The sequence below is a fragment of the Abrus precatorius genome, unplaced genomic scaffold, assembly GCF_003935025.1.
Source record: "Abrus precatorius isolate BTA unplaced genomic scaffold, Abrus_2018 Scaffold5, whole genome shotgun sequence".
Lineage (NCBI taxonomy): Eukaryota > Viridiplantae > Streptophyta > Magnoliopsida > Fabales > Fabaceae > Abrus > Abrus precatorius.
The window spans coordinates 13,730,414-13,747,117 of NW_020874395.1; the positions used below are offsets into that span (position 1 = coordinate 13,730,414).

Genomic DNA, 16,704 nt, shown 5'->3' on the forward strand with positions numbered 1-16,704 from the left:
TCTTTCTTAATTATAAAAATTATAACTTTTTATGTAATTATGTGAATTAGGAAAACTCAAAGTAATGTAAGAAAATATTAAATAAAATGTTGCTAAAAACGTACGAGATGTGAATATAATTTACCCTAAATTTAATTATTTAAAGAGATAATTTCTTCAAAATTTCCACAGAACAGTATTCATCTAAGTTATTTTTACATAATTGAACATTAACTTTATTCTTAATCGTCATAATATTACTACAGAATTAAAGTATAAAGATAGTTATATATATGTATTTTTTTAATTTTTTTTTCAATATCTTCAATTACCATTAAATTTTTCTTTAAATTGTTTTAATATATTTCTGAAATCTGCAAGTCTATATCTAGTTTTAGATAAAGGTAAAGATAAATTTACTTGTAATGTAAATGTTTGTTCCTTGTGGGAAAAAAAAAAAGTTTACTCTCATATCCATAGCAATGAATTTTTTAACATCTCTAAGGAAATCTCTACCTATCTGTATGTATTATTTTGTATAATTTGCAATTTTGGGATAAGAAAAAGAATACAAGACACACCATAACATGACGAATAATCCATGTGAAATAGAATTTGTATTTACTAATTCCAACGTGCATCGTTGAAATGACATGTCTTATTTGCTACTGAAATGATTTACAATAAGATTGAAATGCAAAGGTAAAAATATAGAAATGGGTAAGACTAAAATTACATCCAAATTTGATTATGATTCGATTATTGCTCCCATGAGAACAGATGGTCCAAATACTTAAAGAAGTAATGGATGATGAACACAAAAGCAATTATGGAAACCAGCCAACGTAATCCAAAGAATCCACCACTTTCTTCTGCAATGGACGTTCCCTTGTTCACATCTTTATCACTGTAAATGAAGAAAAAAAAATGAAGCTCATAATAACAAGATGATTATGCAATAGCTTTAGACAAATTTCATTGAGATCATATCAATGTATTTGGGAGACGTTTGAAAGAACTCATAGAAATAAATTTTATTTTTTATAAATAATTTTAAATTTATTTCAATGATTTTTTTTGGTATAACTTATTATATTAAGCTCTTTTTCGGTTATTTTAAGAAGTTTTAATTATGGTCAAAGTTATGATCTAAAGCATTTATGTAAAAAGAGCTTGTTGAAAATAGATTTAATTAAGTTGTGTTTCCAAACGGATCCTTAGTAGTTTACCATATATTAAAACTTCATGCAAATATTCATTTATGCTCATTTTTCTTTGATTTATTTGTAAAGCTGGTTTAAATATATGTATAAACTACTAACTAGGACTCTAAAAACACTGATTACAAAATTTTTATTAGAATTCACGTTAGAAGTGCATTAAATTTTTTAGTGAAAGTATATTAATAAACGCTTGCCTTGGTGTTGGGTGATCTTCAATTTTTGGTGGTAGTAGTGCTGTTAATCGGGGTAGAGGAGCTTCAAATTTTGCAGGCTCTGGAACTTTACTAGGACGTGCTTTTGGTGCTGATCTTTTGGCTAGAACAAGAGATTTTGGCATTTGTGAAGGTTCTTGGGGTGGCTCACTAGGAATGGGTACCTTTCTTGCCTGCAATAAAATGAAAAATTTCCATAATTTTCAATAATTATTGAATTTAAGTACAACTAATCAATAGCTCAAGATGTATTAAAATAATAATAATAATAGAGTTTACATTGAAATTTTATTTTCATATTATCTTGCACTTTTGATTGGTTGTGCCTGTAGACATTGTGTTGATGCAAGTATTGACCTTGAATTTATAACATTGAAGGAACACTAGTTCCCAAACTTACCAAGTTCCTGAATTGAAGATTATAGAACATATGGATGTATCTTTCCTTTGCCAATTTTTGCTCCTTGTTCAACCTTCTCCAAAATCCATAAACTGATCCCATATTCAATACTTTGTTAGCATATATCTTCCATGTATAGCTGCAAGGAGAACACAAAAATTATACTAAGAAATCCAACCATGAGTGTTGCAAAAGTACACTTGTTAGTTAAGAATTACCATTCATTGATTCTCTGAAGACCAGCTTTTGACATTCTGTTCCAATATTCAGAATCATTCTTGCACTTTTCAAAGAAGTCAGCAATCTTGTTGCTTGATTCATCTCCATTATAAGGATCAATATGAAAACCTGAGACTCCATCAACTATGATTTCAGCTGGTCCTCCTTGATTTGTTGCAAAAGTAGGCAATCCACAGTTCATTGCCTCAATGACTGTGAGACCAAATGCTTCATACAATGCGGGTTGCACAAAAGCTCCCTTTGAATCTGCAATGCAACGGTACAACTCTCCGTTTCGATGGCGATCGGTTTGTGCTGCAATCCACCTGAACTGACCCTTAAGATTGTACTCCTTCATCAAGAAATGCATCTTCTTGATCTCTTCAGTTTCTTCTCTATCTTTGGATTTGGATGGATTGAAGAATCCTCCAACAACCACAAGGTTCACCAAACTCCTAAGCCTTTTGTTCTTTGCATACCACTCAACTAGGCCACTAAGGTTTTTCACTTTGTCAAGCCTGGCCATTGAGAAAATGATTGGTTTCTTCATGTCTTCCAAAAATCCTCTGTTCAAACACATTGTAGTTTGAATTTAGGCCATTGTTGAGACATTGCCAATGCTATAAAATCGAATGGGATGATACTTACATATGTTCTTCACTGTCATCCTTACTATAAAGTAGTTCTTCAATGGCAGGATGAAATGTGATCAATCGCTTCCCTTTCTCGGCGAAAGGGAAGTAAACAGATTGATCAGCTCCAGGGGCAGCAATGTTGAGCTTTGGATCAAACACATTGATGCCTGAAACTACGCGACAAAGTCCAGGCATTGTAAATGTAGTGTGGGATTCATACTGTCCTGGCTTGCTCTTGCTGATCATTACAATATGGTGAAAATGTTACCTTGGTGATAATATTATTATTAAGCATAAGATAGTCTATAAATAATGTACGAGTATGATTCAGAAGAACATGCATACCTTCCTGCAATCTCTTGGTATGTGCTAGTTATGATAAAATCAGCTGCATTCATTGAAATCATGTCAGCAGTGAACTGACTTGAAAAGTGGTACTTCTCATCGAACTCCTTCCATTTGGCATCTGAATCTTCGTATTTGGTTTTCTCCAAAGCATGAGCAATGGTTGCCTTCATTTATTATTAAGGATAGAAGTTTTAGTTCGTAGTGTTAATAGGAAAATAATGAGTCTATTTCTGAGTCTTTTACTATGGCTAAATCAAGCTAGGAGATTGAATGAACCTGAGTTACTCCAAGTTTAGAAGCCATCAAGGATGACACCAAGTTTCCATCAGTGTAATTTCCAATAATGAGGTTAGGCTTCTCTTCCATGAGTTCAAGAATCTTGGCAGTAGCATCCTGTTGATGATAAAGATACATGAATAAAAAAAATGGATATTCTTAACCTCAGTTTTTAAGTTTAAGCATCTAAATGTAACATTTTTATCGAGAAAAAACACATTTATTACATTCAAGGTTTAAAAGTATAATAAATGTTTTGTTTTTAATAAACTTTTTATTATTATTAATTGCTTAAACTCACGGTTATGGATTGAAGTCAACATTTTTCATAAAAAAAGAGAGTAACATAAGCATGTTATATGTTTCATTCTTTATTCTTCTCCTTCCTCTCTTATATGAAAGATGGAGGAGAGGGTAATGAAATGTAGATAAGATGATACATGCCTGAGCAAATCTTTCTAAATAAGGGTAGATATCAAAACGGGAGACCCATTGGCGAAGAATTCCATTCTCTGTCCAGAAAGGGACTCTAAGAATGTGAGAGTGCTTAGTATTGATGATAGGTTCCATTTCTTGGTTACATGTGGTCCCTCTTGCATCCGGTATAAGACGAGTTACCTGTGCATGGAAAATGATTATAAAGCCTTGAAAGATAGAGGAAGCAAAAGAAAAGGGAACAAGAATGATGAAAACAAGATAAGTGATCATTGTGAAGGCTTTTGGCCTTTTACTTTTGAAATATTTTCAAGCTGAATTTGTATTTTTGTATTAGTATTTAAGTGCATGTTTAGTTCAACTTATTTTTGTAGAAATAATCACTTATTTCTTTGAATATCCTGAAAGAATTTTTGAAATATAAGCAAGTATTTCTCTAAAATTAAGTTGGACCAAACATGTCATTAGTAGTTAGTAGCTTACCACAAGAATCTGAGGCTTCACATTAAGGCCTTGCAGCTCAATCTTTTGGAGTAACTCCTCCTCAAAGGCTTTTACTTGATCAAGAATATATACCACCTATCAGAAAAAGCAACCCCATAAAAAGAAAGGAAAGGATTTTTCAGTTCAGAAAATCCCAATTTTATATGTTGGTGTAATGTTACACAATCTTAGAAAAACATAATCGTAACAAAATTCAGCTAGATTCAAGGGTGGTCATTAGATAATAATATGGTAAAGACCAGTCATACATGTGTGTTTTGATTGACGTCAAATCTACTCAAGTGTTCATTCATTCAACGCTACAAGTTATAACTTCTATATTGATTCATGGTTAAACATTATTTTGTTTAGTTTTGAAACTCACACTTTGGAGTTATTGAGCTTAGCATGCCAATTCATTCATTAAAAAATTCAGGAACAAAGTTTAGACTATTTAGCATTTTGATTTTTCAATATTGAATCATTGAAGCGGAGGAATTCACACCTGGCCTCCAGTATCTGGCAATCCAAGGACATCTGCTTGGCCAAAGTATCCATGAACAGAGAAAATAACAATGTTGAACATATTTGGAACCCTACTGAAAAGTGATTCCAATTTCACTGGGTCTGCTGCTTCTAGTACCTCAGAAAGCATTCTCATTGTCTCTTTAACCCTTCCTGCAGTGTTTCCCCACCCTTTATCGAATCCCCATTCCTTGAACCTGTTGAAAGTAATAGATAGAAATTGTCAATCATGTAAGTAGTTCTTTCCTTCTTCATATGGGTTCCCCAAGAAAACTTAAAAAGAAGAGTAATCACCAGATTAGTCTTTAAAATTGTAAGCATGGACCACTTTTAATCTTTAAAATTATCAAATATTTTAAGAACTAAATTGATGTATTACTCTTAGAAGAAAGTAAGCGAGTCAGAAATAGAAAGCTAAAATACTTGGATCATATCTTAGGAAGATAAAATAAAGAAAATAATAATAATGCTAATTCGTTATCATCTTCAAAATACTTTTTAACATAAATCAAATAAAGCATCTCACAGGCCCAATAGAAATCTTCTAAGGAGATATAAGTTGGTACTCTAATGACATCAGATTGAATTTTCTTAACCTTTTCCCAATCTTTTCATGCATGCTCATTCATTATTATTAAAATGGAGGCATAAAGTAAAAGAGTTAGATGCTGACCTGTCTTCAAATTTCTGGTATGGTGTGTCTTTGTGGAGTGCAGATACATACGCTTCAGCTATTTTCAATGCTTGCTGAAGCTTTGGCATGGTATTCAAGGTGTCATTGATCATAAAACTCTGCACATTGATAAAAAGAAATATGAAGTCACTGTTGTCAAACACTATTTTTCCATTATTACAAAATACAAGATCATTTTTATGGACTTTTTCATTTGTATAAATTTCAATATTTGATACTCTCATGCCTTTCCTTACCTCTCCTTGATGGTTAAGGCTCAACAAGTAATCAAGCAATGGATTTGAGTGAGTGCTTTCACTCAATCTTGAGGTCAAGATCTTAGTGGTGAAGTTTAGACCATTGCCAATAGAAGAAGAAAGAGCCATGCGAGGGGTGGTGAAATCAATAGCTTCAAAATCTAGCTCCAAAGCATTTGCATCACTAGCCCTGCACATTCAAGTCTATTCAGCATTTGCACTTACCGTTGGCACAAACTAAGCAACATGGCTAGCCAAAATGGTTATCAAAAAGTACCATTTACCATTTCTCATCAAATATCATTTCTTTGTACTTCAAGTATTCCACAACCTCAATGCCTTCTACTTGCAAATCGTCTGCATTCACTTTCACAAATTCCCAAAAGCCAGGATTAGGCCTCACTGCAAAAGCAACATATGGTGGCACAACAGCTGCTTCCTGAACACAAAACCAATTTGTTCCAAAAGTTATGCTCCTGTGAGTTTAGCAAGGACAAAACTGATGGGCTATTTTTTAAGTGCTATTAGAATTGTTTACCAATTAAAATTAATATTTTTTAATAAAATATTCATATTTAATGTTATCACTTATTGTCGAAATAAAACTCTAATTTTGATTGGTAAATGTATGCATTTGAGAAAGTGCACTTAAGTTTTGTCTTTTCTGGAAAGAGTCAAATTATTATTAGCTATGAAATTATACCTGAGTGCTACTGAGGATGTAACCCAACATGCCCTCTAAAAGCTTTTTCATCTCAACTTTGTCTTCAACTGTTCTCTCCACATCCTCCATTATATGTTGATGTTTCATTAACCTTTTCCCACTTGCAACAAACCTGTTTCATATTTTCCTCACATGAAAAACCTTAAGGAAATGAAAGAGCCAAAGTGTTGAAATATGAAACTCATTTTGAGTATGACATGACATAATATATAGTACCTAGCAAAGCATTTCTTCATATGGAAACGGCTTTGCCTCAAGGCATCAGGCATGCTATCTGTGATTGAATCTGATCTTTTCAAGGTAGAAGCCATTTGATGGAAACAAAACAATTACTTAGTGGCAAAAACTAAATGAAATTAAGAAAGGGTAGTTTTCTGCATGTTGTTTTGGATGGCATGGAAATGGTATTTATATTGGATATAAAAATGAATGTTTGTTATCATTTGTCTGAAAGAAAGGGTGATAGGAAGGAAAGAATATATGAAATATGAGAATGGTGGAGAAAGCAAAATATAGATTGCGCTTTGTGTCATTTGATTTAAAAGTGGAGGCAAAGAATGTTTAAGGAAAATGAAGTTTTTCTCTGAGGTTGTTCTTTTCTTTATTCCACCTCAAATGCACACGTTGTTCTTGAGCAGTTTTTTAACTAAAAGCTAATCTTTCTATAATGCAAATTATAGCACAAAATCGATTGCGTTGGTTCATATTTTTAACTCCTTTATTTATTTTAGAGGGAAAAAAACTTCAATATCGTATCAAACACAAGTTTATCAAAGAATTAAAAAATATACTAACTTGTTGTATGTGTTTTGGCATCGAAATGTGCACAAATAATCAACGTAGTCATTGGCAGGTACAATATATGTCTTTTTCCTAAAAGAATTAAATCCTTCAAGAAAATTGTGAACTTTATTAAATAATTTTATGAATAAAATTAGTATGTATAATGATTGTGGCATATCCAATAACTTGTTCAATAACAAAAAATTATTACTACGATATTAACAAAACATGAGGTGAATTTTATAATAATCTGAAAAATGAAGAAGTATTTTATATTCTTATAGACATGAAATGAAACAATCATAACAGTTGATTTTACTAACATAATTAGTGGTATATTTAAAAAAAATATAAATATCTTTTAATATCGTAATATAATTAAAAAAAGTATTTAATATATTCTCAAATTTAAGAGCACGGTAGAAAGTATCTTTAATTAATTGTTCATGTATACGTAGTCAATTTTTATAATATTGAGAATCAATTAAAAAAAACTACATTAAAAAAAGAGATAAAAATTTGAGATATAACGATTGATACAATAAAGAGGTAGAAAATTATATTATAAAATATATTATATGAATTTGTTGTATAAAGAATATAACTCAGTTTATTTTTATAGGTAACATATGCATAACAATTTGTATTATACTACAAAACATGCAAATTTATACAAATTAGTTGCAGAACTTACAATTTGTTTACAACTTTAAGAATAAAATACCAGTATCTAATCCAATTAAATCTATATACATTCAGTTAAGATCAGATTAGAACAATTCTATGATTAATCCAAACAGGTATACTCTAAATAAATTACAAATCTCCATTCATATTTGGATAAACTTTTATTCAAGTCTTTATTTGAGAATAAATAAATAAATAAAATTTTCTTTTAGGTTAAAAATAACTTATTTCTTAAAATTTTAAAGAAATTAAATAAAAAAATTCTTAAAAAATAGAAAAGCATGAGTTCTTTAAAAGAAGATTTATTTATTTTTTATACTAACTTTTTCTCTTACGGGAACTTCATTTATTCAAAGTTGGCTTAACCTATCTCTGCTTTGAACTAAAATATACACATACAGCGTGCATTAAAAATATGAAAAAATTCAAACATAAACTTAGCTTTTCTTAACTTTTTTTTTTACACACAGATTATTTTTGTTAAGTATAAAAAGAACTGTAAATATTATTCATTCTTTGTTAGCAAATTTAATTAATCAGTTTATAATCTTTAATTAATATTTTTGCAGAAGTAATAACTTATTTAAGATACTTAATTTCAAATTAACTTTAAAATGTCAGTTTTTAATAATTATTAATACAAAACTAACTATTACACGTAACCTCATTTTTTCAATAATTTCAACATAGCTATTTTATTCTATCAAAACAAGAGATTGTTTCAAAACTATTTTTTATTTAACATATTGAAACAATTTATATAATTAGATATGACTAATTATTCAAATAATTTAATTTTTCAACCAATTCGATCAGCCACTAAATCTATCATAGTTGACCTAAATAGTCTCATGATTGAGCATATCAAGTCCAAATCTCAACTTACAAAATCATCTAAATCTTTTTAACTTGTAATTAAAAATTTCGAAGACGCAAACAAAATAGAAGTTACACGATTGTTAAACTCGTGTGAAGTATTATTAACCCAAAATTCAAAGTAAAAAGGAAAAAGAACGAAAAATAAGCCATGCAAAACTTGAAATTAACGTATTTTAATTATAAATTTTGTTAAATTCAAATAATAATAAAATTTTATTAAAATAAATATTTATTATATTTTTATAACTTCAATACAATAACTATATTTTTTTATTAAAAAAAATTATTTGTAAATACTTAGTAAAACCTTTTTAATTATTTATGCTAAAAAAAATACCACCTAAGAAAATATAATATGAAATGAAGGATGATGATAATTTATTTAATGCAAAAGTTGTTTACGTTGGCAATTCATTTTATATCTAATCTTAGATCCTATACTGCATACCTGACGAAGCAAATAATGAATAATAAACATCTGACAAAGACTTCTTGATAAAGCTCCAAATTTCTAACATAATTAAAACGATTGTGTAAACACAACTACAATAAAAACCGGAACTGAAATTACAACATTATCCATGTCCAAATTCCCAATTAATCCAGAAAGATTTTGAAAGATTAAGAACTTAATTTCAACTTCTCCATTCCATTACTCATCTAAATTATAGATTTCTTTACGGTGACAACAAAGTCATAAATGACTTGCAATGTTAACATAGTTTGGATCAAAGCCAAACCCCCAATGACAGCTATTTTGAGACAAACAAGAGCATGTAAGACAACACACTGGAGCAATATCCTAAGATGCTTTCAAAGCAATAACCACAACAAAATAACTTGAGATAGTGCTTCAATAATAACAACATTCATTGATCTTAGATTAGCAATAGAACATAACCCTCTTGACATTCTCCTTAAGAGCAGGTAATGGCCTCACAGCAGCACTAGCACCAGGGGCTCGAGTGCTTCGTCCTGCACCACCACCACCCATTCCGCGGCCAGCAACAGCGCCGCTTGTCATAGACCCACTATCTGAGGTCTCGGGTTCCATGTAAAACCTTGCCCGAAATGCAGCCAAATGGGCATAATATGCAGGGGGCACTGCAATTGTAACATACACAAAAGAAAACACCAGAATTAGTTAATAACCATACACAACATAAATCCTCATGAATCCACCAAACAAGTTATTGAGAGAAAACTAACCGATTGAAACAGAACGGGTGCATCTAGCATAACTAAAAAAAAAATAAAATATAAAGAACATTAGATTTAATGTCTTCTTTAACACTGGAAAATTCATGTAACGCGTTACTAGTTTATTACTTACGTGTAGCAAAGGTTGTTGGTTAGGGTTTGCAAAGCATCAGCAGTAAAATTGTTCTCGTCCCACAAGACATGGTAATGAGCAGGACGGCTTGTACCCTGTAAAATCAAATTATCAATAACATAAGAACATTTTCCAACAGCAAATCTAATTATAGGTAACAAAAGAGAAGCAAAAACTCACCTGTATTCCAGCATGGCTACAGAGATAAAAGTCAAATTCGGTTGGATGGCAAATTTTGGAGTCTACAACCGTGCCTGCAATAATTCCAGGGTAGTAGTGTTATTTTGCGTTAAGAGTTAATAAACAAGATATTATATAGGTACCGTGTGCACAAATAGAAAAATTTAATACCGGGTAATATATTGCCACTCCGGTCAACAGAACTCTTATCATGATGGTTGCTAGCAAAGAGCCTTGTGTGATGACGCTTTTGAACCACCACAAAAGTTACAGGTGGCTGATAGTTGGGTTCAAGGGATGCACAAGCCTGGCAGTGAGCAAAGGTAAAGTTGAAAAAGTTAGCATACAAGCAAACATTTAGATTATTCATAGATGCTGACCCTAGCATAATACTATTACCTTTCGAATAGCATCAAGCTCAAACAATAAAACTTGATAAAACTGCCCCTCACTCACACCATCCCTGCAAATATTATTGAACAAATCATCATCACCATATATACAATAAAATTAAACATGACGACTGCAACCAAGGCCTAAAATCATAAACTACCTGTAAAATATGATGCGCTGTGGCTTCTGTCCTGTAGCCCGCCGGAAAGATATAAGAAGTTCCCTGCCAAATAAATAAATAATATAAGAAAATAATCTATAAAACTTGAGATTAATGATAGTTTATAACTAACTAAAATCTAGCGACCCCCAATGTGCATTAATGAGCTCACATATGAGAGGAGGGAAAGAGAGTACTTGATCATTCCGCCAGTTAATGTTCCTCTGACGGGATCCTGCCATTGTTTGAAAAGATCTTGAATGAGTTCCTGTCTATGTGCTTGGGCACAAACCAAACCAGCATACTTTGTAATCTCGGGCCAATCTTGAGAAGCCACAACCTACAGTCATAACATCCATGATTTTAAACACAGCTAATCACAAAAATATCTACAAACTTGAGCTGCTTGGACCTAAAAAGCAAAAACCATACTGCTGCAATTGATGGGCTTGAATCCTCTCCAGGATGCGGATGAGTCACATCAGCTCCAAAAATAATTGTGGGCCTGTCGCTGACTAAGGGAATGCGTCGTGAGATTGCATCGACAAGTACAGTATTCCTACCTCCAACCTTAACATTAATTTTCAAAGCAACATTTGCAAGGTACTGCTTGCTCATTTTAAAAACATGCTTAGTTAAGCAACACTGTGAAACAAGCCCAAGGTCTGTCTCGCATATTCGTTTGAGGTCACCTGCATAACATACAATACATGTTATGTTCACGGGTCTGATCAGTATCAGAGGTAAACAGAAGTAACAAAGATAAGTCAATGGACCATTACCATAAAGAGAGCCATTATTATCAGGCAAAATAACAATAAGCAAATCAAGCTCCCTTCCCTGCAGTTTATTCTTGGCATCATGATATCGAGTTTTTAGAACCTTTTCCACTTGATCAGGGCGTGCACTAAGTGGGGGAACTACTGGCTCTGGATTAAATGCCTGCAAACATGCAACAAAAGATCAAGTAAACAAGTAAACTGTGGACAAGAACAAGTTTGAGTAAAGGGAATATCCATACCATGCCAGAAATGTAACACATCTGAGCAAGTTCATAACAAAAACCCCGGGCAACACTATCTTGAACATTCCTTGAAAAATTTATGCAGAACCAGTTGTTGACTGTCCCACCATTGACCATTTTCTGAAAAAATCAGAGACAAGATTATTTCAAACTCCACCAAAAAAGAAAAAAGAAAACCTTTAACAGACCCAAAAATTTACAAGGCACTATCTGCATAAAAAATTGACACAATATTCTATGTCCTTGTTAAATCATTCAAAAGATCCTAATGAACACATGCTCTTGCACAAGCTTCCTTTGATTCTACTTCTACTTGAATTATAAAACTCCAAATAAACCTATATGATTATTAAACCCACCATACCATATTCAATTTATTTTATTTAGAGACAAAGAAAGAATAAAATCAGTATAACTGCAGAATAACTTTATTCACAACCCCTTCCAATTGGGAAAAAAACCCTCAAAGATATATAACTGCACTATTCATTACACCTCAGACCATAAAAGAAGGGGAAAAAATCCGTGTCAAAAATATAATGAAAAGCATCTTACACAAATACAATATGCAAATGAACATAACGGTGAAAATGAAAAGGTACAAAATGAACAGAAATATTTATTGTCTATGTACAGCTACCAGAATATACCTTGTTCATCATATTCCATTGCCCAACTTGAGGAAGACAATCTTTTTCTCTACCCGTATCATGATATTTGAGCTGAAGGAAACACAATGTCAATTGTCGTACAAAAAATATTAACAAGTTTAAAAGTCAATAAACAAATCATGACAAAGATACCCAAGGTGCAGGAAGGATGCGAGCTTCAACTTGAGCAAGCTTCTCACTAATTTTGATTCCAAATTCTTTGGCATAAGGATCCTCATGGTAGGCATTGTGATGTACTGTCTGAACAATATACACACATGATCCATTATCCCAGGGAAAAAATAACTTGTACACACATACAGATGGCATCATAAACCTTTCAGCCCAAACAAGAACTGACAACAGATTAATAATATAAACACAATCATACACAAAATGTCACAAGGCTAAAACATATTAAATTATTTATATCACCAATGGAAAATTACATAATAAATAGACAACATTCTGCTGACCTGCATGATGTCACGCTCCCTCTCAACAGGACGCTGGCATGTGACTTTTAGCAGAGCAGTAATCTGTCTCTCATTCAACCTCTTTGAGTATCTTTGACCCTCTACAATCTTGCAAACCTTCATTCGGACATGTTATTAGCAAAAACAAGCACATGCACAAAATAGCCAATCCTAATGTTTGAGTATGCTTATTACCTCCATTGGTAAATAGTTTGGCCTCTGTGTATTGCCTACTTGCAGACAGGGCCACTGAGTGTGTTGAATAACAAAACCATATGTATCATAGAAATACTCCACAACAGATTTCATCGTCCCCCTTTCATCTACAGGGAATCTAAAAGCCAAAACCCAAAAGGTAAATTAGCAGAAAGATTACTGCATTACATTAAAATAAAAACAACTACAAATACTCACGTCAATTCTCTAGTTGCCTGTGAAGTCAGGCCAGAGATTCGGTATTTTCTTCTCATATTTCCACGATGTGTTACTTCAACTTTGATACCACGGAGCGCTTTCTTTATCTGTCATTTGGAAACAAAAGAAGGAAGTTAATACATGAGTTTAGGGGAGAACCCCAATCTCCATTTCTTTAAAAGCAATGCTGAAAGCAAAACACCTTCAATAGATCAAATAAAAGAAAAGAAAAATTATCAATGCAGCCAAAAGTAGGTGAACTTTGCACATGTAGTGACAAAATTAAAACACAAGCATGTGCAAACAATGGTGTACCAATTATATTATTTCACTGACAATATATAAATTGGAAAAAAAAATCTATGATACAAAAATAACAATATCAAGAAATAAGGTTTAACAAAATCTGACCTTCACCCGGTCAGCATCAGACAGGGGTCGGGAGGATACATCTCTATTCAGCAATTGAGTTACAAAGTCAATTACTGGCAATGGCTCAATAAATGCAGTGGAGGACATGTCTGCACATCCATTAGTGAACATTTAAATTGTAAATTAATTTGGAGAACAGGTTAAGAAAAATGAACACAGAATCTAAGGAAAAAAGGTGTACAAACTAATACTACGATATTATTACATACCAATGTTCAATGATAGTCCCATCTGAGTGGGACGAATACTTTGATAGAAACCACGCCAGCTTTCCAATCCCTCACCTAAAGGCTGTCTTCTACCCAGATCAGGTGAATAAAATGATCTCCCTACAGGACAATACCTAGAATGCCAAATATCCAGTTAACAAAGTCAACTACAACAGGGTGGATCAAAATGTACAGAGTGGGGATAAAATAGCTATCTCAGCAACCTGGTAGTAGGAAGTTCCCGCAGAACAATGTCAAGGACTTGCAGGGCTTCCTGAGGAGCATCAGTTTGTCTTCCCTGTAAAAAGAGCCCTAAATGGTGAAGGTCTGCTCGTGCAGCAAATTTTATCACCACTTTGAACTCTCTGTCCCTCCTGCATTGAAACATAAACCAAAGATTAACAAATTAAATGAGGATAAAATTGAACGAAGAAACAATCAGTCATAAACATAATGCACACCTCTGTCCTCCTGCTCCTTCATCATCATCAATGAGGGTGATTCTAAACTCCTTCGATATAAAGGGAAGTGGACCAGCAGTATAGAGGCTCTTGCGCCCATCATAAGCAGGAAGTCTCTTACCCAGGTGAGATTCTCGGTACAGCCTCACCAACTGCTCCATAACAGCACGGTTCACACCTCTCGATGGCACTTCAGGAGTAATTGTTACCTAAACAACCAGTAGCAGCAAAACAAGCATGTTAAACAAAAGCATAAGAAATTTTCACCAATCATTATAGTTGGAACTTACATCATACTGATGCAGATCTTTATTAGGTAGCTCAGCAAAGAAATGATTGGCCTTAACAATACATCTGGTGCCATAGCTACCCTTTCCTGGTCGAAGAGGAAACCTCATTGATGATTTACTCGAGGGAGGAGGAGCAGGATTAGTTTCAGAATGAATTGACATCTGCCCCGTTTGCTGTTCCAATTCTGAAATTTCCAGCTTCTGGGAAGAACTTGCCTCAGATGACATGGCCTGAGGAGTCACCCCAGCCTGATATGGAACTGAGGTTGCTTGGTGCAGCTCGGGTGCCGGTGGCCTGGATGGACCACCGTATGAAGGACCTACGCCACGTCCACTGCCCACACCACCACCACCTCGACCACCACCATATCCTCCTCGTCCTCCTTGTTGAGAAGGCCCTCCCCTTCCCCTACCTTGATATTCAGGTTGGGCACCATATTGCTGTTGGGGCATCCCACGACCTCGGCCGCCACCATAACCTGCGCGTCCTCCTTGAGAACTCCAACCTCTACCTCCCTGGGATCCAGCCCCTCCTGCAGCAGCAGCTTGTTGTTGGGGTGGAGCACTTCTTTCAGCTGGGCGTTGGGTATCAGAGCTTTCACCCCCACTAGGTCCCTCAGTTCTCTTCTTTCTGACCATGATGAACACTGCACTCAGATGACACAACAAAGAAAAATTAAGTGAATAATCCAATATATTCAAAGATGAGTAGTACATGAACATGAACACAAACACAACACAATCCAACATCAACATTTCTAGCCAAGACATTATTCAAAGGATCCCCAAGACAGAGCACACACTAATTAAATGAAATGTTGCACTTACCATAATAACTTTCTGAAATAAAAGTAAAGTAATTAACACAAGTAACATCTACTCACTGCGTATTAATGGGACAAAATATTCCAGAGGCCACAGCTTATTAATGAAACTAAATATTCCAAAGGCCCCACCCAAGATGAAAACAGATGCAATAAAATTTCTTGCAACAAAACTCATATCAATAAACAATATGAAACAGCCTACAAGTTCAAAAACACCAACAAAACCAGAATATGAATACAACACTTCAAATATAGCACCAAGCAAAACACAAGTATATTTTCTTTACTTAACACATATATAAACGAAACAAGAAAAGCGAAAGAAAAAGAAACATAAAAACAAAACCACACAGAAGCTCAACATACATTGCAACAAAACCATCACAAAAATCACCAAAAACAAAAGCACCAAACCGGGAACCAAAAAACATCCGTAAGAGGACAAAAAACATGCGATCTGAAACCCAAGCCGAACCTAGAAAACAAAAAATGGAGAGAAAACACAACAAAGCATCTTCAAAATCAAACAAAAAACAGATCAGACCCAGAACCACTCACATCAGCACCCACCACAGAGCCCAGAAACGCTAGATCTAAGGGAATAAAACCCAGAAAGAAAAAATTTTGAAAAACACCCACGACACAGCGCAGAAGAAGCTGAAGAGACCCAGGAACGAAAACAGCGAGAAAAAAAAGGAAAATATCATGTGCCAAAACCCTAGAAAAAATAGAAGCATGAATTTGTACCTGAATAAGAAAAACAAGTGCGATTTTAGACGAGGGAAGGGTGAAGCTGGGGCAGTGGAGTGAAAAAGAGAGAAGAGTAAGTTTCTCTCACTAAAATGAAGAAAAAGATATAGTTGAAGAGAAATGAAACGAAGAGATGTTAGTGAAGAGAAAGAAAGAGAGAAACCACATGAAAGCTAAGAATTGGACATGTTATAAAGATGGGGTAGGTCTTTGAAAATGACCACTCCCTCCTCTACCCTTCTCTCTCTTCTACTACTCCTTCTTCCCTAAGCACCTTATTCTTTTATATTTAATATGCCTACTACTGCTTCTTCCCTAAGCACTCTATTCTTTTATATTTAATATTATTATGTATCTTATTAGATTT

At 33.6% G+C, this 16,704-nt stretch overlaps 2 protein-coding genes across 5 annotated transcripts; both read right to left on the reverse strand.

Annotated features, from left to right (window-relative positions):
- Nucleotides 1-738: 738 nt before the first annotated feature.
- LOC113866733 (sucrose synthase 7-like) lies at nucleotides 739-6,744 on the reverse strand. Its single transcript, XM_027501536.1, has 15 exons — nucleotides 6,606-6,744; nucleotides 6,369-6,501; nucleotides 5,950-6,104; nucleotides 5,666-5,855; nucleotides 5,409-5,527; nucleotides 4,716-4,932; nucleotides 4,211-4,306; nucleotides 3,737-3,910; nucleotides 3,293-3,409; nucleotides 3,014-3,180; nucleotides 2,682-2,906; nucleotides 2,033-2,599; nucleotides 1,815-1,953; nucleotides 1,397-1,587; nucleotides 739-886 (listed from the first exon to the last, which is right to left on the reverse strand). Exons 1-15 carry the CDS (start codon nucleotides 6,698-6,700, stop codon nucleotides 739-741), a joined length of 2,733 nt encoding a protein of 910 aa, XP_027357337.1. The 5' UTR covers nucleotides 6,701-6,744.
- A 2,489-nt stretch (nucleotides 6,745-9,233) lies between these two features.
- On the reverse strand, nucleotides 9,234-16,598 carry LOC113868159 (protein argonaute 1). 4 transcript variants are annotated; one of them, XR_003505218.1, is made up of 22 exons: nucleotides 16,335-16,597; nucleotides 14,761-15,407; nucleotides 14,471-14,679; nucleotides 14,234-14,383; nucleotides 14,010-14,143; nucleotides 13,780-13,889; nucleotides 13,369-13,475; nucleotides 13,150-13,288; nucleotides 12,955-13,071; nucleotides 12,632-12,739; nucleotides 12,479-12,550; nucleotides 11,826-11,948; nucleotides 11,587-11,746; nucleotides 11,237-11,496; nucleotides 10,977-11,144; nucleotides 10,805-10,867; nucleotides 10,651-10,714; nucleotides 10,423-10,558; nucleotides 10,252-10,325; nucleotides 10,072-10,166; nucleotides 9,948-9,979; nucleotides 9,234-9,842 (listed from the first exon to the last, which is right to left on the reverse strand). XR_003505218.1 is itself a non-coding variant. In XM_027503733.1 (22 exons), the coding sequence occupies exons 2-22, from the start codon at nucleotides 15,397-15,399 to the stop codon at nucleotides 9,622-9,624; spliced, it is 3,156 nt and encodes a 1,051-aa protein (XP_027359534.1). In that variant the 5' UTR covers nucleotides 15,400-15,407; nucleotides 16,335-16,598; the 3' UTR covers nucleotides 9,235-9,621. The 4 variants fall into 4 exon arrangements, 1 of the variants encoding a protein (XP_027359534.1); XM_027503733.1 differs by having other exon boundaries at nucleotides 9,235-9,842; nucleotides 11,002-11,144; nucleotides 16,335-16,598; XR_003505217.1 differs by having other exon boundaries at nucleotides 9,373-9,842; nucleotides 12,928-13,071.
- Between the last annotated feature and the right edge of the window lie 106 nt (nucleotides 16,599-16,704).